Source organism: Leucopleurus acutus, assembly GCF_964270905.1.
Source record: "Leucopleurus acutus genome assembly, chromosome: X".
NCBI lineage: Eukaryota > Metazoa > Chordata > Mammalia > Artiodactyla > Delphinidae > Leucopleurus > Leucopleurus acutus.
This window is the reverse complement of record NC_139148.1, coordinates 116,048,770-116,075,163: the sequence shown is the minus strand read 5'-3', so window position 1 is coordinate 116,075,163 and position 26,394 is coordinate 116,048,770. Positions and strand designations below refer to the sequence as shown.

Below are 26,394 nucleotides of genomic sequence, written 5' to 3'. Positions count from 1 at the left end.
TGTGTGTGTGTAGGGGAATAGGACGAGGGAGGAGTCAAGGGTCACTGCCTAACAAATGCAATGAGAGATGGCCTTCTGTAAGAGTCCCCTTTCTCTTCAAGGGGCGGCAGGAAGGGAGAGGAGGGGCAGGTCAGAGACAGCAGGGAGAAATCCAGAGGCCAGGTGGCAGTAAGGAAGCCCCGCCCCCGGATCCGGCCCCGCCTCCGACTCCACCTCTTCTCCCTCTTCCCACCCACCCCGCAACCGCAGCTCATCCTCCAGGGCGGAGAGAGGTGGCATTTGAGTCCTCCGGTATCCCAGCAGGCAGTGCAGCCTAGAGATGCTGACAAAGGACTGGAGGGAGCAGTCGCAGCTGCTTTCCGAGGAACCGGTGTTGCCGAGGTGAGAGTCCCCCACCGTCCCGTCACCCACTTCCTCCGACTTCGGGAAGACGTGGAAGTTGCGTTGCCAAGAGACCCCGCGGAAAGAATGAGCTGTACCTAAACCCCGAGCTTGGCTCTGTGACTGACAGCCGGGCTCCGTGGCGCCGGGACGCGGGTGGGAGGTGGGGGGAAGGCAGATGGAGTCCTTTCTGCCCCATCTCTGACTGTCAGTTGCCCCGCCGCCCGCGGATCTCCGCCCCCGGATGGGGCTGGCGCGTGTGTGTTTCGCTTTTGCCCGGGCGGAGGCAGCTGGCTCTGGATCCTCCCGGTGCCTGCCCGACAGAGTTCGGTTGCCCCGGGGATGCGACTCCAGGGACAACTCTTTGGCGGATGTTTCGAGGAGGGCTGGGGGAGGGAGGTCGACTCCCTGTTCGGGATGACACTGTCCTCGTCCTTCCTCCAGTCCAGCCGGTCCCCGCGGCGAGCAATTGGAAGGAAATCGGCGGGGCTGGAGCGAGGCGTCCCGGGATGGCTGGAGGGCAATGAAAGCGGGGTGGAGAGGCTGGGAGTGAGAGCAAACGCCTTCTTGAAATGATTGGCGGGGGATGTAAGGGGTACGTGGCCTGTGTCTTCCCCCTTCCTGGACCTCCGCACGGATCCTGATGGTTGCACCAGCTGCTGGGCTGTAAACAGGCTCACATGACCGGTTTCACATGGAGCCGGCCGGTGTGGGGACGAGGGCTGGAAAGGCTGGGCCCCAGCCTGGTGGAGCTGAAGTCCTAGGATGGATCGTTTGATACTCCCTCCTCAGCCTTCCAGCCCTTCGTCAGTGCTCTGTGGTGTCCCCTCTGGGTAAAGTAACTGACATCTGTCCTCTCCGGATTGAAGTAGCATTTCTGCCCCAGTAGACTCGAAAAGACCTCACTTAGGGGAGCGAGAGGGAAAATGTTAAGTGAAAAAGGTCCCGGATTTTTTTTTACCTTTGAGGGAACTAAGAGAAGGACGGAAACCTGAAACATTGGGTCCTTTGGATCTTGCCTAAAAAGCAGTCCTGTACTTTTGGAATGCATTGTGTTCTTAATGTGAATTCCAGACAAAAAGGGGAAAATCTACTTCTTCAGGCAGGGCGCACATGGGATTTAATATATTCTTGATGGTGAAAATCTTGTCCACTTGTTTCCTCTAAGTGCTGGGAAATCTCTGCTGAGAAAATATCATATACAGGATATTAAATAGGGAGTGGACACCAACTTTTAGATTACACGTATATTTGGTTATAAAGCAGTGGGAAGTTTGGAAAACAGGAAACGGGGCCAAATGTGCCTTTCAAGTTGTTCACGTCTACATATCCAAACAGGATTCGAGATTAAACTAGATTCTGAAGCATTTCTAGAACTCTCAAAATAAGAGGTTTACTCAAATACCAGGATATTTGAAAATTTGGAATTCCCTTTATTTGGATTTCCTTTATTTATAGAATATAATTAAATGTAATGGACAATATTCAGTACGGAGTTACCATGTTATAGGCAAAGATAGAAAATAGAACAACTAGTTTATAACATAATGCATGTTTCTCCCCTTAAATTGTTCATACACATTTTCTTCCTAAATTTTTTATTTTCAATTTTTTTTCTCATGGACCTTTTACATACAAGTCCAATTTCTGAAAAGCAGAAAACAAGAAACTGCAAGAAAAGCTTCCCAGTCCTCTAATAGCCCAATGAAGTAATTTGTTATTCTTTTTCTGATTTTAAAAAGTTTAAGACGGAAAATAATTTAAAATCTTGTCTGAAACTTAGATTATTAGCGTTCTGAATCTTGTTTTGCCACCTTGTAGCATTCTGGAGAATCTTCCCCTATAATAAATAGATTAAGTGATTTACTCTTTGAGGCCCTCCATTTCCTCATGTGTAATATGAAAGTTTTGTTTTAATCTCCAGAGCCCCTAATAGCTCTCAGATTCCATGAAGTGGTGCAGTTTTTGATTGGGCACTATTCTTGGATAAAATAAGCTGGTCAAATAAGGCAAGATGTTGGTATCAACTAAAAGGAACATGCAGCAAGTAACAAGAAGTACCCAGAATCCTAATAGAAATAGGAACTGCATTCTGCAAAATTCTTATTAGGTAAATTAACCGTATAGGTTGACCTGTACCTGTCTCTCCTCTCTATCAGGGAATTGAAGATTGCCTCCGCTAAACATTATAAATAACAGTTCCATCTGACTTTCTTGATCTTCAGGGCATAGTACAAAGTCTGATTCTTTCACTCATTCCAACTTCTTCCTGAATTAAGTGGGCTATGTGATCAGTGATGAAATTTGAATAAAAAGACAGCTCTAGCCGGGTCTCACCTTGACAGTACCTTGATTAGATCACCAGAACCAGTATCTGGTTTTCAGCTTTTCAGGGTTCAAAATTACATTTTGCCAGCACATCTAGAAACTATCAGTCAGTCTCAGGGATTGATCCATACTAACCAAACTCACAAGAGATTTCTATGTTAATATGAATACCAGTTTATTAATAAAGGGAGACGTAGAACTGCCAAGCAGACCAGAGATTCACGTACAAGCCAGGGCACCCTTTGGTCTTGACACTGTGGGAACACATAGAAATTGCTCTTGACCTCCCCTTTTTTCTAGGGTCTGTGTGGACCACTTCTTAAAACACTTAGTAGCTGATACAGTTGACAAAATTATAGCTTGCTTTTATATAAAAACCATTTTGGTTATACATTTGTATGGATATACCCTAGTCACCTGATTGAACTTGAACCACCTGAAAAACATCTCTGAAATCTGTTTCCTCTCCATTCCTCCTGCCTTAGCGTAGGCCCTCATCTCTCCATGCCACATTCATTCAATATTTATTTATTTTTTACTGTAACTACTTTGGGGTCAGGCCCTTTGCTTGACTAGTCAATGGCAACCAGTTTCCTACTTCAGATCATATCCAGTCAATTCCCTGCTTCAAATCCTTCCGAGGTTTCCCTTGGCCTGCAGCAGTGCTTCTCAAAGCATAGAGTGCATCAGAATCATTTGCAGGGCTTATTAAAACACAGATGGCTGGGCCCCAACCCCAGAATTTCTGATTCAGTAGGTCTGGGGGGGACCCAAGAATCTGCATTTCTAGCAAGTTTCCAGGTGAAGCTGCTGCTGCTAGTCTGGTACGACATTTTGAGAAACACTCTCAAACTTGGCTTACAAGATTTTCACCATCTGCCTCCAGCTTACCTTTCCAGCCTTCTCTCTTGCCGCTCCCCCATACGTGCTATTTTTTAACCATAAGCAATGCCAAAGCTCATTTTAAGAGTCCCTTTCATGCCTCCACACATACTCTTCCTTGGAATTCACCCCCGTCTCCCTCCACTCCTACTGCAAACCCCTATTTAAGGCAGACTGTCACTTTCTTTATGCTCCCAGAGCGTTTTGTATCTATCAGCATTTTAACATTTGTCACATCTTATCCTAATTACTATGTATATCCGTTTTTCCTGCTAGACTCATTTTGGAGGGCTGAGACCATGATTTCATCTTTTCTCCATATTCTTTAGCACAGTGCCTGGTATATAATAAGTGCTCAGTAAATGTTTGTTGAAATAGTTTGTGATTCTGTAACTTCTGAGAGTGCTCTATGTAGCAACATATGTATTTCATATAATGAGTTAATATAGATTTTGAGAATTGCACATACATCATGAAATAACTGAAGACATTGGGATAGTATAAAATAAGGGTTGGAAAGAACTAGTTTGAAAGAAATGTTTTAAAAAAGGCATTATTGGAGAGCATCCTTATTTCTTTTATTTCTTTATTTATTGGTCACGCTGCGTGGCATGCGGGATCTTAGTTCCCCAACCAGGCATTAAACCCATGTCCCCTGCTGTAGAAGCTCAGAGTCCTAACCACTGGACTGCCAGGGATGCCCCATCCTTATTTCTTTTAAACCTTAAAAGGTACACTACTTAAGTTTTACATCTTAAATATGTAATAGCCTAGCACTACATATCATTTGTAGCAGTCAATCTCATTAGTAAGATATCAAATTATACAAAAACCCCTCGAAATTATATACAAACAAAATTGCCTAATATTGAGCAGTGAACCATTTAAAAATATAGCGTGAACATTAGAACATCGCTTGTGAAAGAGCCGATTTTAGGAACAGACCAGCCATTAAAAAGCCTCATAGACGATACTGGAAACTCAGAGATGAGGAGAGCTGACTTTATGAAATGGGAAGGAAAGAGAGGTTTTAATACCAGTGAGAGTAAAGCAAAAGAACATATTGCTCTTCACTGTTTACTATCCAGTTGGCCATTGGCAAGGACTGCACCAAGTATGGAGGAAAGAGATAGCCCCTGTGCCCAGATAAAAGGGAGCTGGGCCTGAAGGTGGAGCTGGGAACCCTAATCAGTAAACACAAGAGCCAGGCACAGGTAGTAAGTAGCTGGTGCACTGTAGCCAAGCAGATGGGTCCCTAGTGTCTGCGAGAGGCTGTACTTCAAATCATCCTTAACTGTTTCAAACTTTGAACTACTTCGGTACAAGAATCCCCAAGGATCACTTATTTCATTTTTCTTGCAGGCTCCTCTCCCCCAGATAAGGGCGGGGCGGGGGTGGGGGGCAAATGACTATATGGTTTGCAAGGGGTTTCTATGCTCTTTAAGTCCAGGTTTTGAATCTTTGGGGATAAAAGATCTCGAAACTCCCCTGTTTATCTCAGAGCCTTATCTTTCCCTTCCTCTGGTCCATCCAAAGTGAGGAAGACAGAGAAAATAATCACACTTGGGGTATTGGTCTCTCTGGACTGATGGTGGAAAGTGTGGGTGAGGATTTCAGTGTGTTGAGGCTTTTTTTTTTTTGGTGGGAGAGTAGTTTGCAGACTGGTCACAAGGTGGTGTGCACACATAAGGTTTTCGCTCAGATTTCATTCATGTTTGCATTTCTGTGCTTTGGGATCAGAGGAAAAGGATGAGGCAGTCTCCTGTACCACCAGCTCGCAGCGGTTCTGTCTCCCTGTAAAGTCAGGGGTATGTCAGAGCCTCAGATTTCTAAACCCTGCTGGCCCAGTTGGGCACGGGGAGGCAGTGGAGATGAAGAGAGGGAAATGGGAGGGAGGGAGGAGGGGAGAGGCAGCTGGGAGTGTCGATGCTCTCCGTTCTCTTACTGCAGCCCATGGCAAGCAGCCACCATAGAGTTACTGTTCCTCTAATTGGGATGGGTTGCCTGTCTTTTGTGGATGAAGCGTGTTCAGCTATGGGGAAGGGGAATGTTCCTTGATGCAGGAGACATTTATTAGTGGATACCTGTAGGTTAACTGCTAAGTTCAGTATCTTCCAAGTGCCTAACGCTGAGCTTGAGTCTTTGGATGCAAAAAAACAAAACAAACAAAACAAAACAAACAAAAACCCCACAGAAAAACAATACGGCATTATGACTGAAATCTGGGGAGTCACAATTAGTCCACACAAAACAAATGTCAATGTATTCACTCTATCCAGTAAGTACATTAAAAAATAATGTAATAAAATTAGTGAAATGCTTGTAGATCAGAGCAGTAGCAGAAGGCCATAAAGAGGGGACATTTGTACTAGGCTTTGAAGAATATGTAAAATTTTGGTGTCCAGAGAGGAAGAATAAAATAAACCTTGGTTATTATCGCCCTAATGAATAGTTACTGACAGCCATAGCTCTGCTTTCACAATCAGGAAAAGAAAGTGTGCGCAACTTAGTAAGTGAAATTGTCTCTCAGTTTTTTTTCTTGATAAAACTGAAAAGGAAACACATGCATCAAGACTTGAATTTTGGATCATCCTTTGAGAACTCTTCTCTTCTGGAAAAGCAGGGGAATTTCCTAGAGATGAGGGCATGTGTTGCCATCAGCATTAGGGAAGCAGGGTTTTTGAACTGAGACGCAGAGGAGATGATTATTGTATAGGGAAGTGCGACTCTGGAGACAGAGTTCTGCCACCAATATCCTGTGCAACCTTGGGTAAGACCCTTAACCATCCTGGGCCTGTTTTCCTTGTTGGTAAAATAAGAAGGGTTAGGAGCTGACATCCTTTGACTCTGTGTGTGCTTGCCTTTTGGAAAGCAACCTTATTAACTGATTCACAGTGAGGTTTCACCGGCTTAGTGTATAATCTCTCCCCAGAATTTTTGCACTCTATCATTTTGCAATATTGACTAGAGCAAAGAGAAAGTGTTAGTCTCCGGAAAACCATCAATTAAAGGCAGGTATCATGCTCCATCATGTTTGTTGGCAGAGTCTGTAATATTGCACTGGTGACCTAGTGCTAATTTCTCCCTAATCTCCTCTGGTTGGAGTTTGGGAGGCAATTTATATCTTAGCCAAGATAAGTGCGAAATGGGAACACAAATTCGAAAAGAGATAGTAAACTGCTCAAAAATGATTCAGCACTTTTAAGATGGTGACTAGGGGACAGGCAGCCTATTCACAATTCATGGGAAAATATCCAACTCATAAAGAGAAAGCTTCAAAATTCAAAAATAAGAATTTCTACTAAGCCATCGTTTAAAGCGAGTAAAATTTCTACTCTGGCCTATGCCAACTAACTTCCTGAGGTTAGAAGCAAGAGTTTAGCACTTGTTCTGTGTGTTTAATTTTGGCTCCCCAGCCATATTTATAAACCATCTCACACTCCTTTGTAAGAAAGTGTTACATTTTCCTAAGTTTTCAAGTCATCTTAAATAAATCTTGGTTCTTCCCATTGTAATGAGTTTCTGTTGCATATAAAATTATTTTAAATCATTAAAAAATAATTCTATTTAACACATAGTTTAAGGTTTTCAATGTTATTAAAAGATCATAAATGGAAAATGCAATCAACAGATTTTTCACACATTGTTTCTAAATTCCTTCTTATGTTTCAAAACTGGCACCTTTTTGGAACTTCCCTGGCGGTCCAGTGGTTAACACTCTGTGCTTCCACTGCAGGGGGCATGGGTTCGACCCCTGGTCAGGGAACTAAGATCCTGCATGCCATGTGGCACAGCCAAAAAAATAAAATAAAAATAAAAGTTAAAAAAACCCTGAGACCCTTTTCAAATTAGCCTCTAGTAGAGTTGTTGTTTGAGTCAACTTTTTTTTTTTAGTTTTGAATTAGGTCTTCATGGGGTTCAGAACTCAAAAGATTTAAAAGGGTATCAGGAGAAAACTCCCCTCTCACCCCTGTCCCCAGCCATTCAGTTTGTCTTTCCAGGGGCAGCCCTGGCTGTCCTTCCAAAGATATTTTACCCATACCCAAGAAAATAGGTTTACATAGTCTTTTATCTTCCTTTTCTACACAAATGGTAGCATACCCTACTCTCTGCATTGCACCTTGCTTTTCTCACTTAATACTGCATTTGAAGATCAGTCCATGTCCACACCACACAAAGAGCTTCCTCTTTCTTCTTGACAGAGAGCTGGTATCCCAACGAATGGCTATATCGTACTTTACTTAATGAATCCCCTATTAATGGCCAGTTGGGCCGTTTCCAATCTTTTGCTATTGACAACAACTAGCTCTTACTGCATGCCACGCTTCATTCTATGTGCCTCACATAAATTATTTTGTTAATCCTCAGTGCTGCAAAAAAAATTAAAAAAAGCCCTGTCACATATATGATTTCACACAAGGGGAATATTTATGCCTGAGAAATTCCTAGAAGTAGAATGTCTAGATCTGAGGGTTAGGTGCATTCAATTTTGGCAGGTATAGTGGTTGTACCAACTTATATTTATATCCCCGCCAGCAATGTAAGAACATGCCTGATTGCTCCCACCATGTACTATCAAATTTTTGATTTTTGCCAATCTGACAGGTAAAAACATGTATTTCAAGTATAGCTTTAGTTTGTATTTCTCTTGTGAGTGAGCTTACACATCCTTTTGTAAGTTTAAAAACTATTTGTATGTCCTTTTCTATAAAATATTATAGTGTTTGCTCATTTTTATATTGAGTTGTCTTTTTTTAATGATTTGGAGGTCCTCTATATATAGTAGGGCAGTTAGACATTGCCTATGATATGATTGAACATGTTTTTTTGGCTTTACTTATAAAACTTTTTGCCATGCAGAACTTTAAAAGTTTTTATATAGTTGAATTTACTAATAGTTTTTGGTTCCTGGTTGTTAGAAAGCCTAAGATTATTAAAAAGATTTTCCATGATTTCTAGTGCTTTTATGCTTTTGTTTTTTTTATACATTTAAAGCTTTGATCCATTTGGAATTTACCATAATAAAATTCTGGAATTTTATAAGGAGTGAGGGATAAACTCAATTGTGTTTCTAGATGGATACCTGGTTTTATCAACATTTATTGACTGAACTATCTTCCATGAATTAGAGATGCCACCTTTTTTAAAAAAATCTTTTTAAAATTTATTTTTGGCTGCGTTGGGTCTTCGTTGCTGCACACGAGCTTTCTCTAGTTGTGGCGAGCGGGGGCTACTCGTCGGTGCAGTGCGTGGGCTTCTCATTGCAGTGGCTTCTTTCGTTGTGGAGCACGGGCTCTAGGTGCGTGGGCTTCAGTAGTTGCGGCACGTGGGCTCAGTAGTTGTGGCTCACGGGGTCTAGAGCGCAGGCTCAGTAGTTGTGGAGCACGGGCTTAGCTGCTCTGCGGCGTGTGGGATCTTCCCGGACCAGGGATCAAACCCGTGTCCCCTGTATTGGCAGGCGGATTTTTAACCACTGTGCCACCAGGGAAGCCTGAGATGTCACCTTTTATCATAAGCTAAATTCTCACTCTAACTGAGTTTTAGAATAAGATGTTGAATATTATTTAGTGATGCCAAATTTGGATGTTCTATTCCTGGCAGCCAAGCTTACTAAGAAAGTAATTGTAGAGCTTATCATTTTCTATTGAAAAAAATAACATGCCAAACTTCTGAGAGGACATTATCCAAATAGAAATATGTATGGCTCTTAGGAAAGAGAAGAAATTCATGGCAAATAAAAACTCAGAATTAAAATGATTTAATCAGATGCTTTTTAGAATAACCTTAGTTTTATTTTATTGAAATGGCCAGTTAGTTTGGTATAGTGGAAAGAATACTGGACTAGGAGAGGCCTGCTGGCATCTATTTATCTACCTTGGTCTCTTCCTAATCTAGTAATGACAACAAATACTTAGAACAGTGCCTTGCCTATAACAAATGCTAAAGGCTTTACATAGATCAGTTCATTCAGTATATGTAATTAATAAAGAATTTGTAATCTGTTGTGAATTAAACAAATATAAAATATTATTACTAATAAATATGTCTATAGGTGCTTTCAGCTTAGTCATAAAAACCCAAAAAACAAAAAACAACCTAACACTGTTATGGGCTACATGCATGCTATAAAGTATACAAATAGAAAGTGGAACCTGGGGCAGCCTGTGGATGATGACCTTACCAAGGTTCTCCCTTACCTTCACATTCCTGTGTCTTCCCTTATGCTGATCCCCAGGTCTCAATGCCCTCCCTACCTACTTCCCCCAACACAGAAGCTCGTATCCTTCTTTTCTTTAAGGGCCACCCCAAATGTTGTCTCCTGGCCTCTCTTCCAGGTAGAATTATTCATGCAGTCTTCTAATTCCCTAGCGCTTTATATACGACAGTATGCATTATAATAAAGGTAGCTTAAATATTTATTTTGTCTCCTCAATTATACTTGAGTTTCTGGAGGGCAGAGTTTCTGGAGGGCAGAGTTTCTGGAGGGCAGAGTTTCTGGAGGGCAGGGCCTGTGCATTATTCATTTTTGTATCTCTGTGCAGCTCTTGATATAGTTCCTGGCCTATAATGTTCAGCTGAGAGAAAAGAATAAAAATTTGCATACATGATTATACAGTATCCTATTTGATAAAAGTGGGCAAGGCCTCAATCAGAATCTGAGCCCCGATAGCTGGTAAAAACCAAACGATGGGGCTTCCCTGGTGGCGCAGTGGTTGAGAGTCCGCCTGCCGAGGCAGGGGACACGGGGTCATGCCCCGGTCCGGGAAGATCCCACATGCCGCGGAGCGGCTGGGCCCATGAGCCATGGCTGCTGAGCCTGCGCGTCCGGAGCCTGTGCTCCGCAGCGGGAGAGGCCACAGCAGTGAGAGGCCCGCGAACTGCAAAGAAAACAAAACAAACGAACAAAAAAAACCCAAACAGTGGTACAGCAGAAACTAACACAACATTGCAAAGCAGTCATAACACAATAATACAAAACAACCAAACTATGTAATCATTCGTTATATTTCTCTCTGAGTGTATGAGAACCTGAGTGCAAAGTATTAAATGGATTTTGGCCTACTGTATTTTATAGGTGTGATCTACAGGGTGAAAATCAGACATTTTCTGTGACTGTATGTTTTAGCTTTCTCATTTTATTTTAAAAAGCCACACTTAGGGCGCTAGCTAAATAAGAATGTTGTTGATCAAAATTAGATTAGGAGACAAATACAGAAACATTACTTATCACACAGGCTACAACTCTCTGGAACATATTCAACAACCCCAGAAGGAATCCAAAAAGGTCTCTGAAGTTGGAAGAAAATAGCTCTCATGAAGTCTGTGTACTTGATGTAGGAGGGGAGGCACCGTGCCACTTGCATGCCAAGGCCTGCTTACTGACTTTGAATTTTCATGGAAAACTCCAAGGACTGCTTAGCAAGTTTGGATATGCGTCTTCTTTTCAAGACATTTTTCCTTGTCTTGGGTTTTGGTAGAAAAAACGATTAAGAGAACTCTTCCACCCATGCTGCCAGAAGGCACTAACTAAAGCATTGTTGAAATAAATGTTAAAAAAGTGAGTCTCATGTTTTTCCTTTGTAAATCATGGAAGCTTACTTTGTTTTATTTATTTTTTTCATCTTTAAGAATTCTGATTGGCTCACATAAAATCAGTTGTGACAAAACTTTTTTTTTTAATCTGAGGTTTTAAATGAGTGACATCCTTTTGATCTCACCTTTTTGAGGGTGATTAATTTTAAGTAGGAAGCCTTCCTTATCATAGGTTGATATCCTGAATGTGAAAGGAGCACGTGTAAGTTTCTTTGCATAGTTTGGTAGAAGCTGTATAAGTAAGCCAAGTGGAAGAGTCAAAAGGCATGTTTAAATGATTCGGGGACTGTTATAATGCATGCTAACCATGCTAGTCAGAGCTGGCTCATGATTACAGGTATCACTCAGTTTGCTTTTTCTCTTCTCTTTCCAGATTGCCAAAATGCTTTGGAGTTTTTAACTGATTTTAAGAAAAGCCCCAAATAGATTTGAGACTGTAAAAACTGAAGCCGCAGCAAGGGGGATTCAGTGCCAATGCATCAACAAAAAAGGCAGCCAGAGTTAGTGGAAGGAAATCTTCCTGTCTTTGTGTTTCCCACAGAGCTGCTATTTTATGCAGATGACCAGTCGACACATAAGCAAGTGTTGACGCTGTATAATCCCTATGAGTTTGCCTTAAAGTTCAAAGGTGAGTCTCCTAGGTGTATTTTCTGGATTTTAACTACTCCCTACTAATTTTTGACTTGTAGAAACTAATTTTTTAAAAAACACTAATGGCCATTGTGACTTTTTCTTTCAGTTTTGTGTACTACTCCAAATAAGTATGTTGTCGCTGACGCTGCAGGTGCAGTAAAGCCTCAGTGTTGTGTGGATATGTAAGTCACAACCACTTCCTGGTAACATGTTTTCAGTGTGTTAATATTTATGTGTTTAACTTGGAAAAGATCTTTTCTTGAAGCTGCTCCCACATAGGCCTTCATTATATTTTGAATTTTTGCTGAGAGTTTGTCCCGCAACATACTTTTTAAGAAGTTTCTAAGAAAGTCTAAACAGGTTGGCCAAATAATAATTCATTATGTTGGAGCTGATGTGTGTGTTAATATTTCCACGAACACTTCCTCATTGTTGTGCTTTTATTCATAGCAGGGAGATTTATGGAGGCAAAGTTCTAACTTATTCCTTTAAATTTCTCTAGCTATAAGAGGGAATTTAGCCCTCTTTGGAACATCTTGCTGTTATAGTGTCATTTGTGGAACTAATAATACTATGCTCTCAGAACAATGGTCATATAAATTCATCTGAAATGATTCAGCTAATAAAACTGAAAGTTAGTCTATACAAACAGGAAGCGAGTGTATAACTACTCATCTGTAAGAGGTTATCTGAGCTCTTCCAGATAACTTCATCTTAGAGTGTCAGATAAATGATTGTTTGTTCAAGCTGTTCATATTTAATTTTCACTTTAGAACTAGTGGTGACCAGATGGATCCAATGACCAGCCCTTAATTTAAGCTACCAAGTAAACTGTATTTGTTTAAATCTTCCGTTGAGAATGAGAAGCAGAAGTCTTTTCTCTTGCATACATTTTCATCATCTCAGAGCCATAAAATGATGTATCTTTGAGGACGTGTTTTTGCACATTTCTTTTGATTTTCGTTCAGTACGTAATAAGCACGGACTATTGCAAAGAAATATAGTCTCTTGCCTAATCAATGTTTTATCTTTGACTCAGTTGTTCTGTGTTCTCTATTAAGAATGAAGTAAAATAAATGGCACTGCAGATAACTTGCATAGAATTTATAGTACTTTATATACTCTTTTCAGAGAAATACAGAAATGCATTGTAAGCCTTCTGTTGCATTGGTCTTACTGTGTTACCTACTTATTCAATTGCTTATTTTTGCCTTTGTGCATGGACTTCAATTTTAAGTGTAGGGTGAGGTTCGTTATTTTGTTACTTGAACAATAAGTAAGTGGCAATAGGAATTTATGAGACTTTTGTGGGGAAGAAACAATTTCACATATCCTGTTTAGTGAATATTGCTGTACACAGATAGCCAGGAAAAAAATGTCATTGCTAAAAGGAATTTTCTTTACCTATCATTCTTTTCTTTACCTATCATTCTTTTACTTTTCTTTACTTATTATTCTTAAGATGACTCTTATTCATCAAATATTTCAGAATTACCCATTTCTTTTTGGGTTATACTGTGATTTTTTTAAAAGTATCACTAGCAAATTTCTGTATTTGAGTATTTGGTTATAGTCAGTTAATATGTATGAAATCTCTTGCTGAATTCTGCTTGACAGGCCCCCAGAAAGCTAAACAGCATTTGTTCTTTTTTAATGTTTCCAGTGTGATTCGTCATAGAGATGTTCGATCCTGTCACTATGGTGTAATAGACAAATTCCGTCTCCAAGTTTCTGAGCAAAGCCAGAGGAAGGCTTTAGGAAGGAAAGAGGTCGTGGCTACTCTTCTCCCGTCGGCAAAAGAACAACAAAAGGAAGAAGAGGAAAAAAGAATAAAGGAACATTTAACTGAAAGTTTATTTTTTGAGCAGTCGTTTCAACCAGGTAGTCTGGATTGTTTTTAAAGCCCTTTTGAGGTCTTACACATTTCTTACTTTAAGAGAATCAGGGAGCAAAGAATAATTACTAGAACAATAACCTGCCACTCTAAACCTAGTCGACTACTTCAAAAGTGAATGAAGAGATCAGGTACCTAGAATCGAACAAGAGGCCTAGAGCTGGCCTTTCAGCGGAGAGAAGAGCTCCCGCTAGATGAGGTTATAAGGAGAGGGCAGTCGTTGCCAGAGCCTTTCAATCTATAAAACCTGAGACTGCAGGCCCTGTGCTTTCTAATGCTAGCACAATTTGGCAATTCTATACTTCTGTTTCTGTGACTTTCCTATATCCTTTCTCATTTAATTAATTCGAAGAAGGAGAGAGATTGTGTTTGGCAATAGGCCAAGTTTGGTGCACTGTTCATATTATTTTGAAAAAAAAAATCTCATTAAAGTTGAAGTTAATTAAACTAAGTAGATTATAATATCCCCTGTGGGCTATTAATTGAATCCCTCTCCATTCCTCATTTCCTTCCAGCTTAGATATTCAGGAGTGTTATGATATATTCTTTCAACATCGACACGATCCTCATAGTCAACTCTTGGACGTCATTCTGCCTCCCTCTGAACTTCTCATTATCTCCCTCCAACCCTATTATAAGGGGAGGAAGATAAAATTTTCCATAGAAAAGCATGGAAACTTTTTGACCGTGATATATGAATGTGATAACAGCTGTCCTTGAAATTGCAACATTATATATGAGGCATTAAAAACCATCTAGCTGTCATTACATTAATTCATAGATCCCTATCAGTTTGTTCATCTTAGAACGTTTATCTCGACAAGACAGGGAGTAATGCCCCTTTGATTTACTGGAGCCAAGTGTCTTCTCATTCCGTGCAAGGAGTGCCCAGATTCTCTGGTGATACCAAGACTAGGAACTAGGTAGTAACTAGTAGATTGTTTTCTTCTCAGCAACTATTATTAACCGACAGGACCAGTTTTTCATGTTTCGAAGCTGAAAGAGAATCTCTGTCAAATGTCACTTCGATGTCCAATCAATACTGTGAAGTTGACTTATAAATAGATATGAAATGCAAGATTCCTCTTTTAAAATGCCTCCCGTAGAACAAGAAAGGCCATTTGAGCATTTGGTTTTGGGTGTTAATTTTATAATTTAAAGTAAAGTGGTCGTTACAGATCATTTTGGTATTTACCAGACTGATTTAATGCCGAAGAATAATAAGGGTTAAAAGTTTACTGTTTCATATATATATTCTTTTATTTTTAAATTGTTAGAATTCAAGCGAAAATCATCCTAAAATACAAATGTGTATTAATTGAGCATTTTATTATTTTATTTTTATAACCTTTGTATCTGAAGTACATTAGAGAATTCTTCTAATGGTAAAATTGGAGTAGGTAGATGAATAGAATAGGTGATATTGGCATAGCACATGGTGGTCTCTGTTTTGGGAAAAAAAAAAAAACCACACACCTCTCTAAGCCATCCTGGTCAGGAAGCTCAAGGAAAGCAGACACCTTATTTGTCTTGTTCATCAAGTTCATCACTTGTTCAGCACAGTGCCTGGCATACAGTAGTTACACAGGAAATATGTGCGCGGGCCTCACTAGGAAGGCTGGACTTCTCAGCTGGTAGGGGCAGCTGGGTTGGTTTTCTTTGTCTTACAAGGTTTCCACGGCTGCTGCTGTCTAGAGCAAGGGCGGCAGCACACAGTAGAGCTCCCCGCTCCCCGCAGGTACCGCAAGATTGTGAGGGTCTCTCTGTGAGTTTAGCTGGAAAAATCGTTGGCGGCTGTATCGTGAAAAGATTTGGATTTTAAAATGTGGTGAAAGGCAGTACAAATGAGAAATTTCTTCTCAAGTTATGTATTATATAAAGAGACATATAGTAGTAACAAATTTTAAAAAGTAACCAGCACCTATAATCCCACACACTTGACAGATCTGCTTACATGTGTTCCATGTTACTTTCTAGACCTCGTCTATGTGCATAAATACAATTATAGATATATATTATTTTTTTAACAGAAAAAAAATATATGTATATATTCTTTTTTTTTCATTTAACAGAAATTGAAGAGAAACCCACAAAGCATACTTTCACAAAATACCAAAGCCCAGGTCATTAAAAAGTTATTTTAAAAAGATTCAGCTGGGGGCTTCCCTGGTGGCGCAGTGGTTGGGGGTCCGCCTGCCGATGCGGGGGACGCGGGTTCGTGCCCCGGTCCGGGAGGATCCCGCGTGCCGCGGAGCGTCTGGGCCCGTGGGCCATGGCCGCTGGGCCTGCGCGTCCGGAGCCTGTGCTCCGCAGCGGGAGAGGCCGCAGCGGTGAGAGGCCCGCGTAACGCAAAAAAAAAAAAAAAAAAAAAAAAGATTCAGCTGAATCTTAGAGCGTTCGTCTTAATTACATTATTAATGAACTGCTGTGTCTATGCCAGGTTTGAGCCAGTGCTCTCTGGCTTAAGAAAACTACGTTCTTTATTATGGTTTATAATAATAAAGAATTGAAAATGACCTAAAAGTCATTTAGGGGATTGATTAAATTACGAATATTCATAAGATGGAATGTCAGGCAGACATTTACAAGGATTTGATAGAATGGTAGATAGTTATATATGGACATAGAAAGAGGTTCAAATATATTTCCAAGTGAGAGAAAAAAAGTTATAGAACAGTATGTATAGTATGGTCTCATTTAAGTAAAAAAATCATTTTACATGTTTATATGGGCATTTATAAAATCTGAAAGGATCTATACCAAGCTGTTAACAGTGTTATCTCTAGGAGGATGGGATTACAGAGGAACCTTTATGATTTCTATATCTCTAAAATTTTTACAACCCTGTAGTATCAGAAAAACTTTCCACTTTGAAAAATGTCAAGCATTTATGTGAATGTTTTTGGAATTTCTCTAAATAGTAAAAATTCCTTGAAATAATCTTTACTGTGGGTTTGCATTGAACAGTGTAGTCGTGATAAATATTTTCCTTGAAAACTTACCTTTGCAACAAATATAAATATAAAGTACTACATTCGTTAGCAAAAGATAGACTTGTTTTTAGGCATTTATGCTATTGTTTCATCTCAAGCAATAATCACTATAAAATTTGAATTTGTTTTCACCTATCTGTCTTTGGTGAGGCTCAATTAAACTTCACACAACAGCTATGGTATTAATAATTTAGAAAAGCTGCATCTAATAATAAAATGAACAGCATTATTTCATTAATAAAACACAAAGATTGTGTTGCTGTTGGCTATTCCTTTTAATGAAAGGAAGGGTAGTGGGAAAAGCCGTAAGACAGAAAATGCTGGTGGGTTTCTTAAAAATATGGGTATGAATATTGTACACATACAACCAGAACTGTAGAATAGCAGGCCAATAATAAATACTTTTAAATTTTATTTTATTGCGGTAAGAATACAACAAGATATCTGCTCTTTTAACAAATGTTCGTGTACAATATAATATTGGTAACTATAGGCACAATGCCGTACAGCTGATCTCTAGAACTTATTCATCTTGTATAATTGAGATTTTTATGCCCATTGATTAGCAACCCAGCCCTTGGCAACCACCATTCTGCTCTCTGATTCTATGACTTTGACTATTTTAGATTCCTCATATAAACGGAATCATGCAGTATTTGTCCTTCTGTGATGGGTTTATTTCATTTAGCATAATATTTGCCTGACATTGTTTCTGCTGCTTTCTTACTTCTATGCTATAAATGGGGGTAGAGTGGAGGGCAAGAATTTTCATAGGCAGCTTTAATAACATTAAAGTAGAACGTTTTGCCGCCTTAACACCTTCAAAAATGATAGCAGGATGCTGCAGGTATTAGGACCAAACCTGTCTCGAGACCTACCAAAGATACTCCCAGAAGGTAGTGGAGCTCTACTGCAGTGGGCTCCAAAATGGAGTACACACAAGCAGTGCATTGGGGGTATGGGAAGAAAATGCCAGGACTTCAATTTCTATCTATTTTTAGCCCATTCTCTGCACAGATAATACATGCTTGAACACTTTCTACGAATTCCGGTGGGGTAGTGGGGAAAGGACGATGACCACTGTTCTCTTCAGTAGGAACTCACTACCTCACATTCCATCCTGTAATGGGCTTCCAGATAAGTCCAACAGATCAGGCCCCACGAAATGGGAATGATGGGGAAAGAATCAGAGAAGTTAGGCAAAACCAGAATCCTGGTGAGTGGTGGCCAGTCTGTGTGAATGAACTTTTGTCTTAAGTTGTTTTTAGAAGCAAGCTCAGGGGGCTTCCCTGGTGGCGCAGAGGTTGAGAGTTTGGCTGCCAATGCAGGGGACACGGGTTCGTGCCCGGGTCCGGGAAGATCTCACATGCCGTGGAGCGGCTGGGCCCGTGAGCCATGGCCGCTGAGCCTGCGTGTCCGGAGCCTGTGCTCCGCAACGGGCAAGGCCACAACAGTGAGAGGCCCGTGTACCGCAAAAAAAAAGAAAAAAGAAATAGAAGCGAGCTCAGGGATTTTTATCTTTTTACAGAAAACAGAACTGTCTCCTCAGGACCTAGTTTACTAACTGTCTTCCTGGGAGTGGTGTGTATTGCAGCTCTGATGCTTCCCACGCTGGGGGATGTGGAATCGCTGGTGCCTCTCTACCTCCACTTAAGTGTCAATCAAAAATTAGTGGCTGCTTATATCTTAGGTAAGTGTTTTAAAGGTGCATTGGGGCATATGTGTAGGCAATTTATTTTCTTGAAAAGAATAATACATTCTTCTTTTATTTATTCCATTCTTTCTTCAAAAAATCTCTTCTGGACTAAACTGTGTCCTAAATACCTGCAAAATACATTTGTAAAAACATGAGAATTATGGAAACACTCACATTAAACTTCAGTAAGCCAAGGATTCCTAACCTGAATCAAGGCCCAGAATCTTTAAATGGCTTGCCTGAGGTGTACTGATTACAGTTGATTCTCTTTTTAAAAAAGTTATTTAAAATTTTAATACAGTTTTTAAAGGTTACTTTCCATTTACAGTTATTACAAAATATTAGCTCTATTCCCTGTGTTGTACAATACATCCTTGAGCCTATCTGACACCCAATAGTTTGTACTTCCCATTGCCCCACCCCTATTCTGTCCCTCCCTGTGTAGGCAGTTTTTATGGCCTGGAGGTGGTAGTGGCGGTCTTTATGTGTGTGTAGGATGATGGTGGTGGCTTGATTTTTTTTTTTTTAAGAAAAACAGATTGCTTCAAAAGCACGTTGAGATAAAGTGCATTTTAAGATTTAATTGTTGGCTCACATTTAGTTCTTTTCAGCTTGTTTATCTAGTACCTAATACTGTATTTTTCAGTTATTTTCCTTTTGCTGATTTACAGTGGTATAAAACATGTATAAAATGTAAAATGCATACATTCCATGATACAGCATTTTTACTTCTAGTAATTGATCCTAGCGAAACATACAAAGCGCATACAGTGATAAAGATGAACAGGGAAGCCTTGTTTAATGTTGTGACCCTTTCTCTTTAAACCAGTTCCCTTGTTTCCTGTTGAATCATTCTTTCAGTCATCCTGGCTTGAAACCTTATAGTTAATTAGTTCAAATGAACAAACATTCATTCAGTACCTACCATGTGTCAAGGATTAGGGTTCTAGTGATGAATGACTCTCCTCATCGTCTCCTCTCACCTCTTCTGAGGTGCCAACTCTTTTCAGTATTCTCTCTCAGAATTCCTTGGTGTGCTCCCTTTTATAAAATTTCCAAATTGTCTTCTAAGTTGTCTCCGACTTCTGTCTGTGTCCCTCCTATTCCTATTCCTCCCCTTTACCCCCATTATCTCCCCCCGCAAATCATCCATCACATTACTGTCAGGTTGATTTCCATCCTGTGTTGATTTCACCACCACCACTCCCTACTCAACAACCTTCAGTGATTCCCCATAATCCGTAGAATGAAGTATAACTCCATAGTTCGGCATTGAAGACTCCACACTCTGAGTCCTCTCTGAGTTACTCTTGTCTAGCTGCTTCCCTATGTAACTTCTTGATTAGAGTGCGTTAGATTATTTATTGATCCCCACGAAGCTCATCTGTAGCCCCGGTCCTACCTCCATGCCCTTGCTCTTGCCATTCGCTCACCTGAAGTGCCTGCCCATCATACTGTTCTATATCTTTCCTGTCCATCTTTTAGGCTTACGTCAGCTTGACCTTTTGGGGCATCTTCTCTGACTGCTCCAGTCCTATGTGATTATTTTCCTTCTCTGTACTTTATCACTCACTTTTTAAAAACCACTCATTTAGGACGGAGGATATTCTTATATTATTAAATTTTTTTATGGTTTTATGTATGGAGTCTCTTCAAAAGAAACAGGCTAAGCAGAAATACTTCTGCTTTTTCTACTTATGCTTCTGTCTCTTTGTGGCCCTAGGGCCCTGGGATACAAACAGGCTTGCATTGTTTTTGTTGATGAAATTAGCAGGCTTTACTGACACTTTAAAATGCCATGTCTGCTATTATTATAGTTGTCGTGACTGGATAAAACGAGAGATATATTTGATGGTTAAAAAATTAGCTATGGCCAGACATTAGTGATTGCATTAAATCTATCCAATGACTGCCTATTGCTGTAAATTGGATTTCGTCTGTATAGTATCAGCTAAATTCAAGTTGATTTTGAGTTCTTGGTAGAGTGCCTGCCTATGTGCTGTGTTTTATTTGCTCACTGAGGTGTAAACAATTATTTATTGAATGGAAGATTTTGTAGAATGCATGTCCTTAACTGTTCTCCAATTTTTTCTTTCAGGTCTTATCACAATGGCTATACTTAGAACATGAGCAAGGAATTCACTTGACTTCTGAAGTAGATTTATCTTGAAAATATGAATGTGGACTGCCTTTTATCTTTATTTCACCCCATTAACATGCTACAAACTATTGATTGATTTACAATCATTGCAAATGTATAATATATATTTTAAATTACTCTCTAATTTTATTCCAAGGACTCCAGCACATTATGTTACAGACAGCAAGGAAGCTTCTGAGTGACACTTAGGAAATTTTTTGAAGAAATTCTTTTTATATCTAAGCCGACCGTGCAAAAGACTTTAATTAAGACATTTGTTATTTTCTCATCTTTTTTCTAATTCACTTTGATTGTTGAGGTCATGTATCCTTCAAAGTTAAAGGCCTAAAAGAGCAAACTGACCAGCCTGAAAATGAAATTACATTTATTTCCTAGCTACGATCATCAATGTTACTATATAAATTATGCCTTGTCCTCTATCATTATATACAGGCGCCATGGTGTTTCTAAAAATAAGAGTTTTACAGTTAATGTGTAGAAGGTAAAAAAATGAAAAAGCATAAAGTACTGAGGGATCATGTTTATCTTAGGGTCTCACAGAAGACAGGACATATTTAATTCATCTGGTGAACTACAGGATAGGTTGTGGTCCAGCCACCAAGAAGCAGGGTGACCATTCTGTTTGGTCTAAGAATTCTGAAGGAAGGTAGGCATAATGCTTTATGCTAATAGGAGGAAAAATCACTTTATCTTTTCTCCCCAGCCCTTTGCCTGACTGTAAGCTACTGGCCCAGATGGGGACTACCAATGCCAGGTGGTTTATGTGGAGATGATTTTTCACCTTTAAACTCTAAGCCAAGTACAAAAACTCCTGAATATCTGTGTCTATTTTTTATCAGTCACTGAGACATTTTTTAAGTTTGTATTTATTATTAAAACAACTTTACCAAAAAAAGTCCCCAAAGCACAACTATGTACATTTCTTTATAGCCTCTTCTGATCTCTAACATATATATGCAGTTTTAACTGTTATTGTTATAGTATCTGATCTTTTGACTTAGGATTTTTATCTGAGAGCACAATGCATTGAGTCTCTTGAAAATCATCTTCCAGATCTTTTTACAGAATGAACTTATGCACTGCTACTGTAGTATTCTTAAGGAATATATGTAAACACGAGATGTATGCCTGAGGTTGGGTTTTGCAGGAAACAGTACTTTGCTTCTAAAGTAAAAGCTTTTACGTATACTCTTTCATAGAAAATCCTCATTGTTTAACCATTTGGGGAGCATAAATCATTAAATGGATCATGTCTGTATGTTGTGTAATGACTAAAAAGCACATAAATGTAATCTATTTTGAACTTTGTAAAAAAAATCCCTTGTGTTTGAAGGTTATCCTTCTTTCTCTGTCCATCTCAAGTCGCGTGTGTGTGTGCACGCGCGTGTGTGCGTGCGTGCGTGCGTGCGTGTGTGCGTGTGCAGGTGCACGCACATGTGTGTGTGCATGTGATAACACATTGTAAAGAACAGAAATTACTTTAAAAAAATAAAAGAAAATGGAGACCTAAGTTTCACAACGATTGACACATTTTGTTTCGGTATATCTCTGAGGAACTCAGAGGCTCCTATTTCCCAAAGCTGTCTCCTATTCCTGTGAGTTAAATAAGCAAAAATAAGAAGTGAAATATGTGAGCTAAAATGTCTTAAGTTTTTAAATTTACCAAAGGAGTTAATTTGTTTTTACAGTTTTTGAATAGGTAACAGTTACGTGCTTCAAAAATCAAAAACTGTAAAAAGGTATACAGTGAAAAATCTCTCCTCACCATCCCTGTTCACCCCGTTCCCTGTCCACACAGCTCCTTACAAGTGACCACTTTTTTTTTTTTTTTTTTTTTTTTGCGGTACGCGGGCCTCTCACGGCTGTGGCCTCTCCCGTTGCGGAGCACAGGCTCCGGACGCGCAGGCTCAGTGGCCATGGCTCACGGGCCCAGCCGCTCCACGGCACGTGGGATCTTCCCGGACCGGGTCACGAACCCGTGTTCCCTGCATCGGCAGGCGGACTCGCAACCACTGCGCCACCAGGGAAGCCCACAAGTGACCACTTTTATGAGTTTATATATACTTCGTTTGTTTCTCCAAATATATATTCTTATTTTAATGCTTTTATATATAAATGGTAACATGTTCTACATACTGTACTGCACCTAGCTTTTTTCTACTTAATGCTATATCCAGGAAGAACTTTCTATATCAGTAAAGAGTATCCTCCTTATTACAGCTGCATAATATTTTGCATGGCTTATAGCATAATTCATTTTACCAGTTCCTGACTAGTTCTACCAGTAACGCATGAGAGTGCATTCCACAGTCTCATTAGCTATGTGTTTTGCCTATCTGATAGCTGAGAAATGGTATATCCGTGTAGTTTTAATTTTTATTAACTTAAAAGTGAGGTTGACCATCTTTTCATAGAGCTTATTCACATCTTTGGTCCCACACCCCCTGCTTTCTGGTGGGTGGGTGGTTTTTTTCCTTATTGGCTGTAGGAACTCTTTGTGATATGAGTTGCAAATATTTCCTTTCAGTTTATCATTTTTCTTTGACTTTGCTTATGGTGTCTTTACCATGCAAAACTTATTCTGGAGTCGTTGAATTTATGAATCTTTTATGACTTCTGGATTTTGAATCATAGTTAGAAAACCCCACTCCAAGGTAACAAATCATAGATATGCACATGCATACAAACACCAGTTAGAAGATATAGAGAATAGTCCATTTACAATAGCAAAAAAATTAAATTAAAAAAACCTAGGTTTAAACTTAAAATCCCAAAACTTTTATAAGGGAAACTAAAACACTCCTAGAAACACAAAACTAGACCTGAACAAATGGAAAGACATCTGGGATGTTCTTGGATGTGTAGTCTTAACATCATAAAGATTTCCTATCTTTCTAAGTTACGTAAATTTAACATGATCCCAAAAAGAATACCACAAAGTTTTGGTATTTTTGTTTTTCACCTAGACAGGTTGACTCTAGAGTTCATATGAAGAACTAGCATAGCCAGGAAAACTCGAAGAGTAAAGGGAGAAATTTTTCCAGAAATTAAAACTTTTATATAACTCCAATAATTCCAATAATGTGCCACTGGCCTGTGAACAAACCAATGGAAAAGAATTGGAGTACAGAAATAGACCCAAATATATCCAGGAATTTAGATAAAGGTGTCATCTGCAAACAGTGGAGAAAAAAATATACTGGTCAATAAATGGCATGAAAACTGGATGGCCATCTAGAAAAAAAAATTGAAGTTGGATTGATGCATTCCACCGGGATAACTCCAAATGGATCAAAAATTTAAATGTAAAAAGATGAAACCATCAAGGTGCTAGACAACAGAACGGGAGAATTAATTCCTTTAAATCTTGGAAGGGGTTAATTCTTGATGACTCAGTAACAGTATTTCATATGAAAGACTAAATTCATAACCAATGTCTCCCCTGGGCAGTAGTTATACTCCCCTCCTCAGCGTGTAACTTCCCAGTTTTGTAAAAGGACCGCCCCCAAATGAGTTTTCAAAGTAGATCCCCAGAATCATAAAACGGTTGGATTTTTCCCTTTTAGAGATTACTCGATTGAACTCACTTAAGTTCTCCCCTTTAATTCAAACCTGCCGCATTTTGACACGATATAATCAACAAGAACTGGGTGACCGGCAAGTGATCATACGCTGTGTGTCTGCACTGTGTGGATTTACAGTCCGCATCTGAGTGTGTGGCGGCACCTCAAATAGCCTTTGATCCAATTCAGTGCTGAAGTGCCTGGCACACCCCACAAATTCTGTAGGAGCTGGAGAGGCCTGAACTGGTCTTAGACGGTGGGCTGATTCATACACAAAGAGTAGCGGGGTTCACAAGAAAAGGCAAGGATAAATGTGCCACGAGGTGAGGTGAGTTGTTTTGAAACGATTTCCAGGGAGATATTCGAGACTGTGATTGTGTGTGCCGTTATTTCCTGTCTACCGTGAAGAAAACTTTTTTTCTGCCATGATTAAAGGGGCTGAACACAGGCTAGTGAGGAAAGAACCAAGCTTGCCAAGGGGCCACCGGCATTACAGAATTTAATCAGGGACATGGTAAAGAAGTTGTCATCGTGAAAGTGAATATGATTCATCTTGAAGGCAGCTAGCAGACAGGAAACGCACAGCAAGAGGCATGGCAATAGTTGTAATTATCTGTCACTGTAGGTGTTTCTGCCGCCTCGAAATCGTTAGGCCTGCACAGTTCTGCCACCCGAATTCACTTCAGGAGGAGTTATACAAAGTCAGCGTGTAAAGCTTCAGGTTTCTAGTAGGGATTTTGAGTGTCTCCTCGACGTTTTCATTCACCGAACTATTAAGTAGAAAGACTAAATAGCCACTGCTGAGGAGACACCTACAGGGTTTCAACATGAACATGGAAACGGAACTCTGAGGTTTCAAAACGTTGCTATTATAAAAGAGATTGAAGATTTCAAGTAGCACCTAAAGCCCTGACATTTTGAGAGAACAGGCCTAAAAGGAACAATTTAAAATAGACCTAAAGGAAATTGCAGGTAGGGGAGTGCTTGGGACCGTGTAGCTGCTCTAGGAGATTCAAATGGAGGGAGTCTCACTGTATTATCCCAGCAGCAGAATGTCAAGTTAGTGATTATTTCATTAGGAAAATATTTGCTACACCTGTAATCTTGAAGTGATTAAACAACATACCAGAGCAGAACATTACTCTCCAGGATTAAATACCAAACAAAATAACAAAGAGTTGACCCAGCTACGGGCCACTGGGATGAGACCTTGTCCAGTTACCACATCAAAGACCCTTGAAGTAAGCCATAGGCAGAAAAAAAGAAGAATCAGTTAGGATACTGGACTAAACTCAAGCTGGCTGTTTCCTTTATTTTGTTCATTTAGTTTCTAATTTGCCCCTGTCACTTAGTTAATCTAAATATGTACAAAAAATTAAAGTGGCACCCACCCTGAGCTATGTCGGCTCAGCACCTAATAAAAATGGGGCCCAGTTCAAGGAAGATGATGATGGGGAATGTCCAGCTCACTAAATGCATTTTCCAATTAGCTGGGAGATTGCTTTGTGAATCACTGACTTAATGAACACACAAGCTGGGCCGTTCAGGATGGGGGAAAGCCCTCATTCAATAAAGTGAAAAGAATAAATGAAATGATTTCACGAGGATATAGACAGATTTTAGTCCACCAAGGTAGAGAAAAACAGTGCAGAACCTCTCTTGACAAAATGAAGTGTGAACTGTGATCATGTTAAGGGGAAAAAATGTGCTAAACCCTGGGGTGGATGGGTAAATTACATTTGCACAATCACAAGTCATGGCAGACGAGGTTAGGAATGGATTTATTTGGGGAAATTGAAACAAAAGCTCCCTCTCTCCCCTAATGAACATGTTTTTGGAGCTAATCACTGTACTAGGTTACCCATGTCTTCTACTCTTTGCAGGCTGTTTGTTTATGGGCTTTTCCTAATAGACTTTATTATTTAGAGCAGTTTTGGGTTCACAGCAAAACTGAGCAAAAAGTACGGAGACTTCTCATATACCCCTGTCCTAACCCCCACCACGTGCATAGCCTCCTGCACCATCCACGTCCCACAGAGGTGCATTTGTTATAATGGAGGAACCCACACTGACACATCATTATCAAGCAAAGTCCATAGCTTACAATAGGATTCACTCTTGTCGTATGTTCTATGGGTTTGGACAAATGCATAATGCCATGTATCAACCACTTTAGTATCACATAGATAGTATCATATAGAATAGTATCACTGCCCTAAAAATCCTTTTTAACTTAAAAACCTTGTTATGGATAATGATAAACATGTACA

At 39.8% G+C, this 26,394-nt stretch overlaps 2 protein-coding genes across 3 annotated transcripts in view; one reads left to right on the top strand and one right to left on the bottom strand.

The window, feature by feature from the left end:
• Positions 1 to 295: 295 nt before the first annotated feature.
• Positions 296 to 22,059, top strand: MOSPD1 (motile sperm domain containing 1). 2 transcript variants are annotated; one of them, XM_082864806.1, is made up of 6 exons: positions 296 to 381; positions 11,558 to 11,812; positions 11,924 to 11,999; positions 13,481 to 13,698; positions 18,284 to 18,394; positions 20,499 to 22,059. In XM_082864806.1, the coding sequence occupies exons 2-6, from the start codon at positions 11,659 to 11,661 to the stop codon at positions 20,528 to 20,530; spliced, it is 591 nt and encodes a 196-aa protein (XP_082720932.1). In that variant the 5' UTR covers positions 296 to 381; positions 11,558 to 11,658; the 3' UTR covers positions 20,531 to 22,059. The 2 variants fall into 2 exon arrangements, with proteins under 2 accessions (XP_082720932.1, XP_082720931.1); XM_082864805.1 differs by having other exon boundaries at positions 18,233 to 18,394.
• A 2,747-nt stretch (positions 22,060 to 24,806) lies between these two features.
• The window catches only part of LOC309978055 (PPP2R1A-PPP2R2A-interacting phosphatase regulator 1-like), a gene marked incomplete at both ends in the record, with an annotated part of 45,819 nt that continues 44,231 nt past the window's right edge, over positions 24,807 to 26,394 (bottom strand). Inside the window, one exon of the mRNA XM_082864410.1 lies at positions 24,807 to 24,936. Within this exon, the coding sequence (XP_082720536.1) occupies positions 24,807 to 24,936 (130 nt within the window). The remainder of the gene's footprint in view (positions 24,937 to 26,394) is intronic.

Coding starts and splice junctions, on each gene's coding strand:
- MOSPD1 (XM_082864805.1), top strand. CDS start 11,659: ATGCATCAACAAAAAAGGCAGCCAGAGTTAGTGGAAGGAAATCTTCCT. Junction 12,000..13,480: donor CCTCAGTGTTGTGTGGATAT/GTAAGTCACAAC, acceptor TAATGTTTCCAG/TGTGATTCGTCATAGAGATG. Junction 13,699..18,232: donor TGAGCAGTCGTTTCAACCAG/GTAGTCTGGATT, acceptor ATCTTTTTACAG/AAAACAGAACTGTCTCCTCA.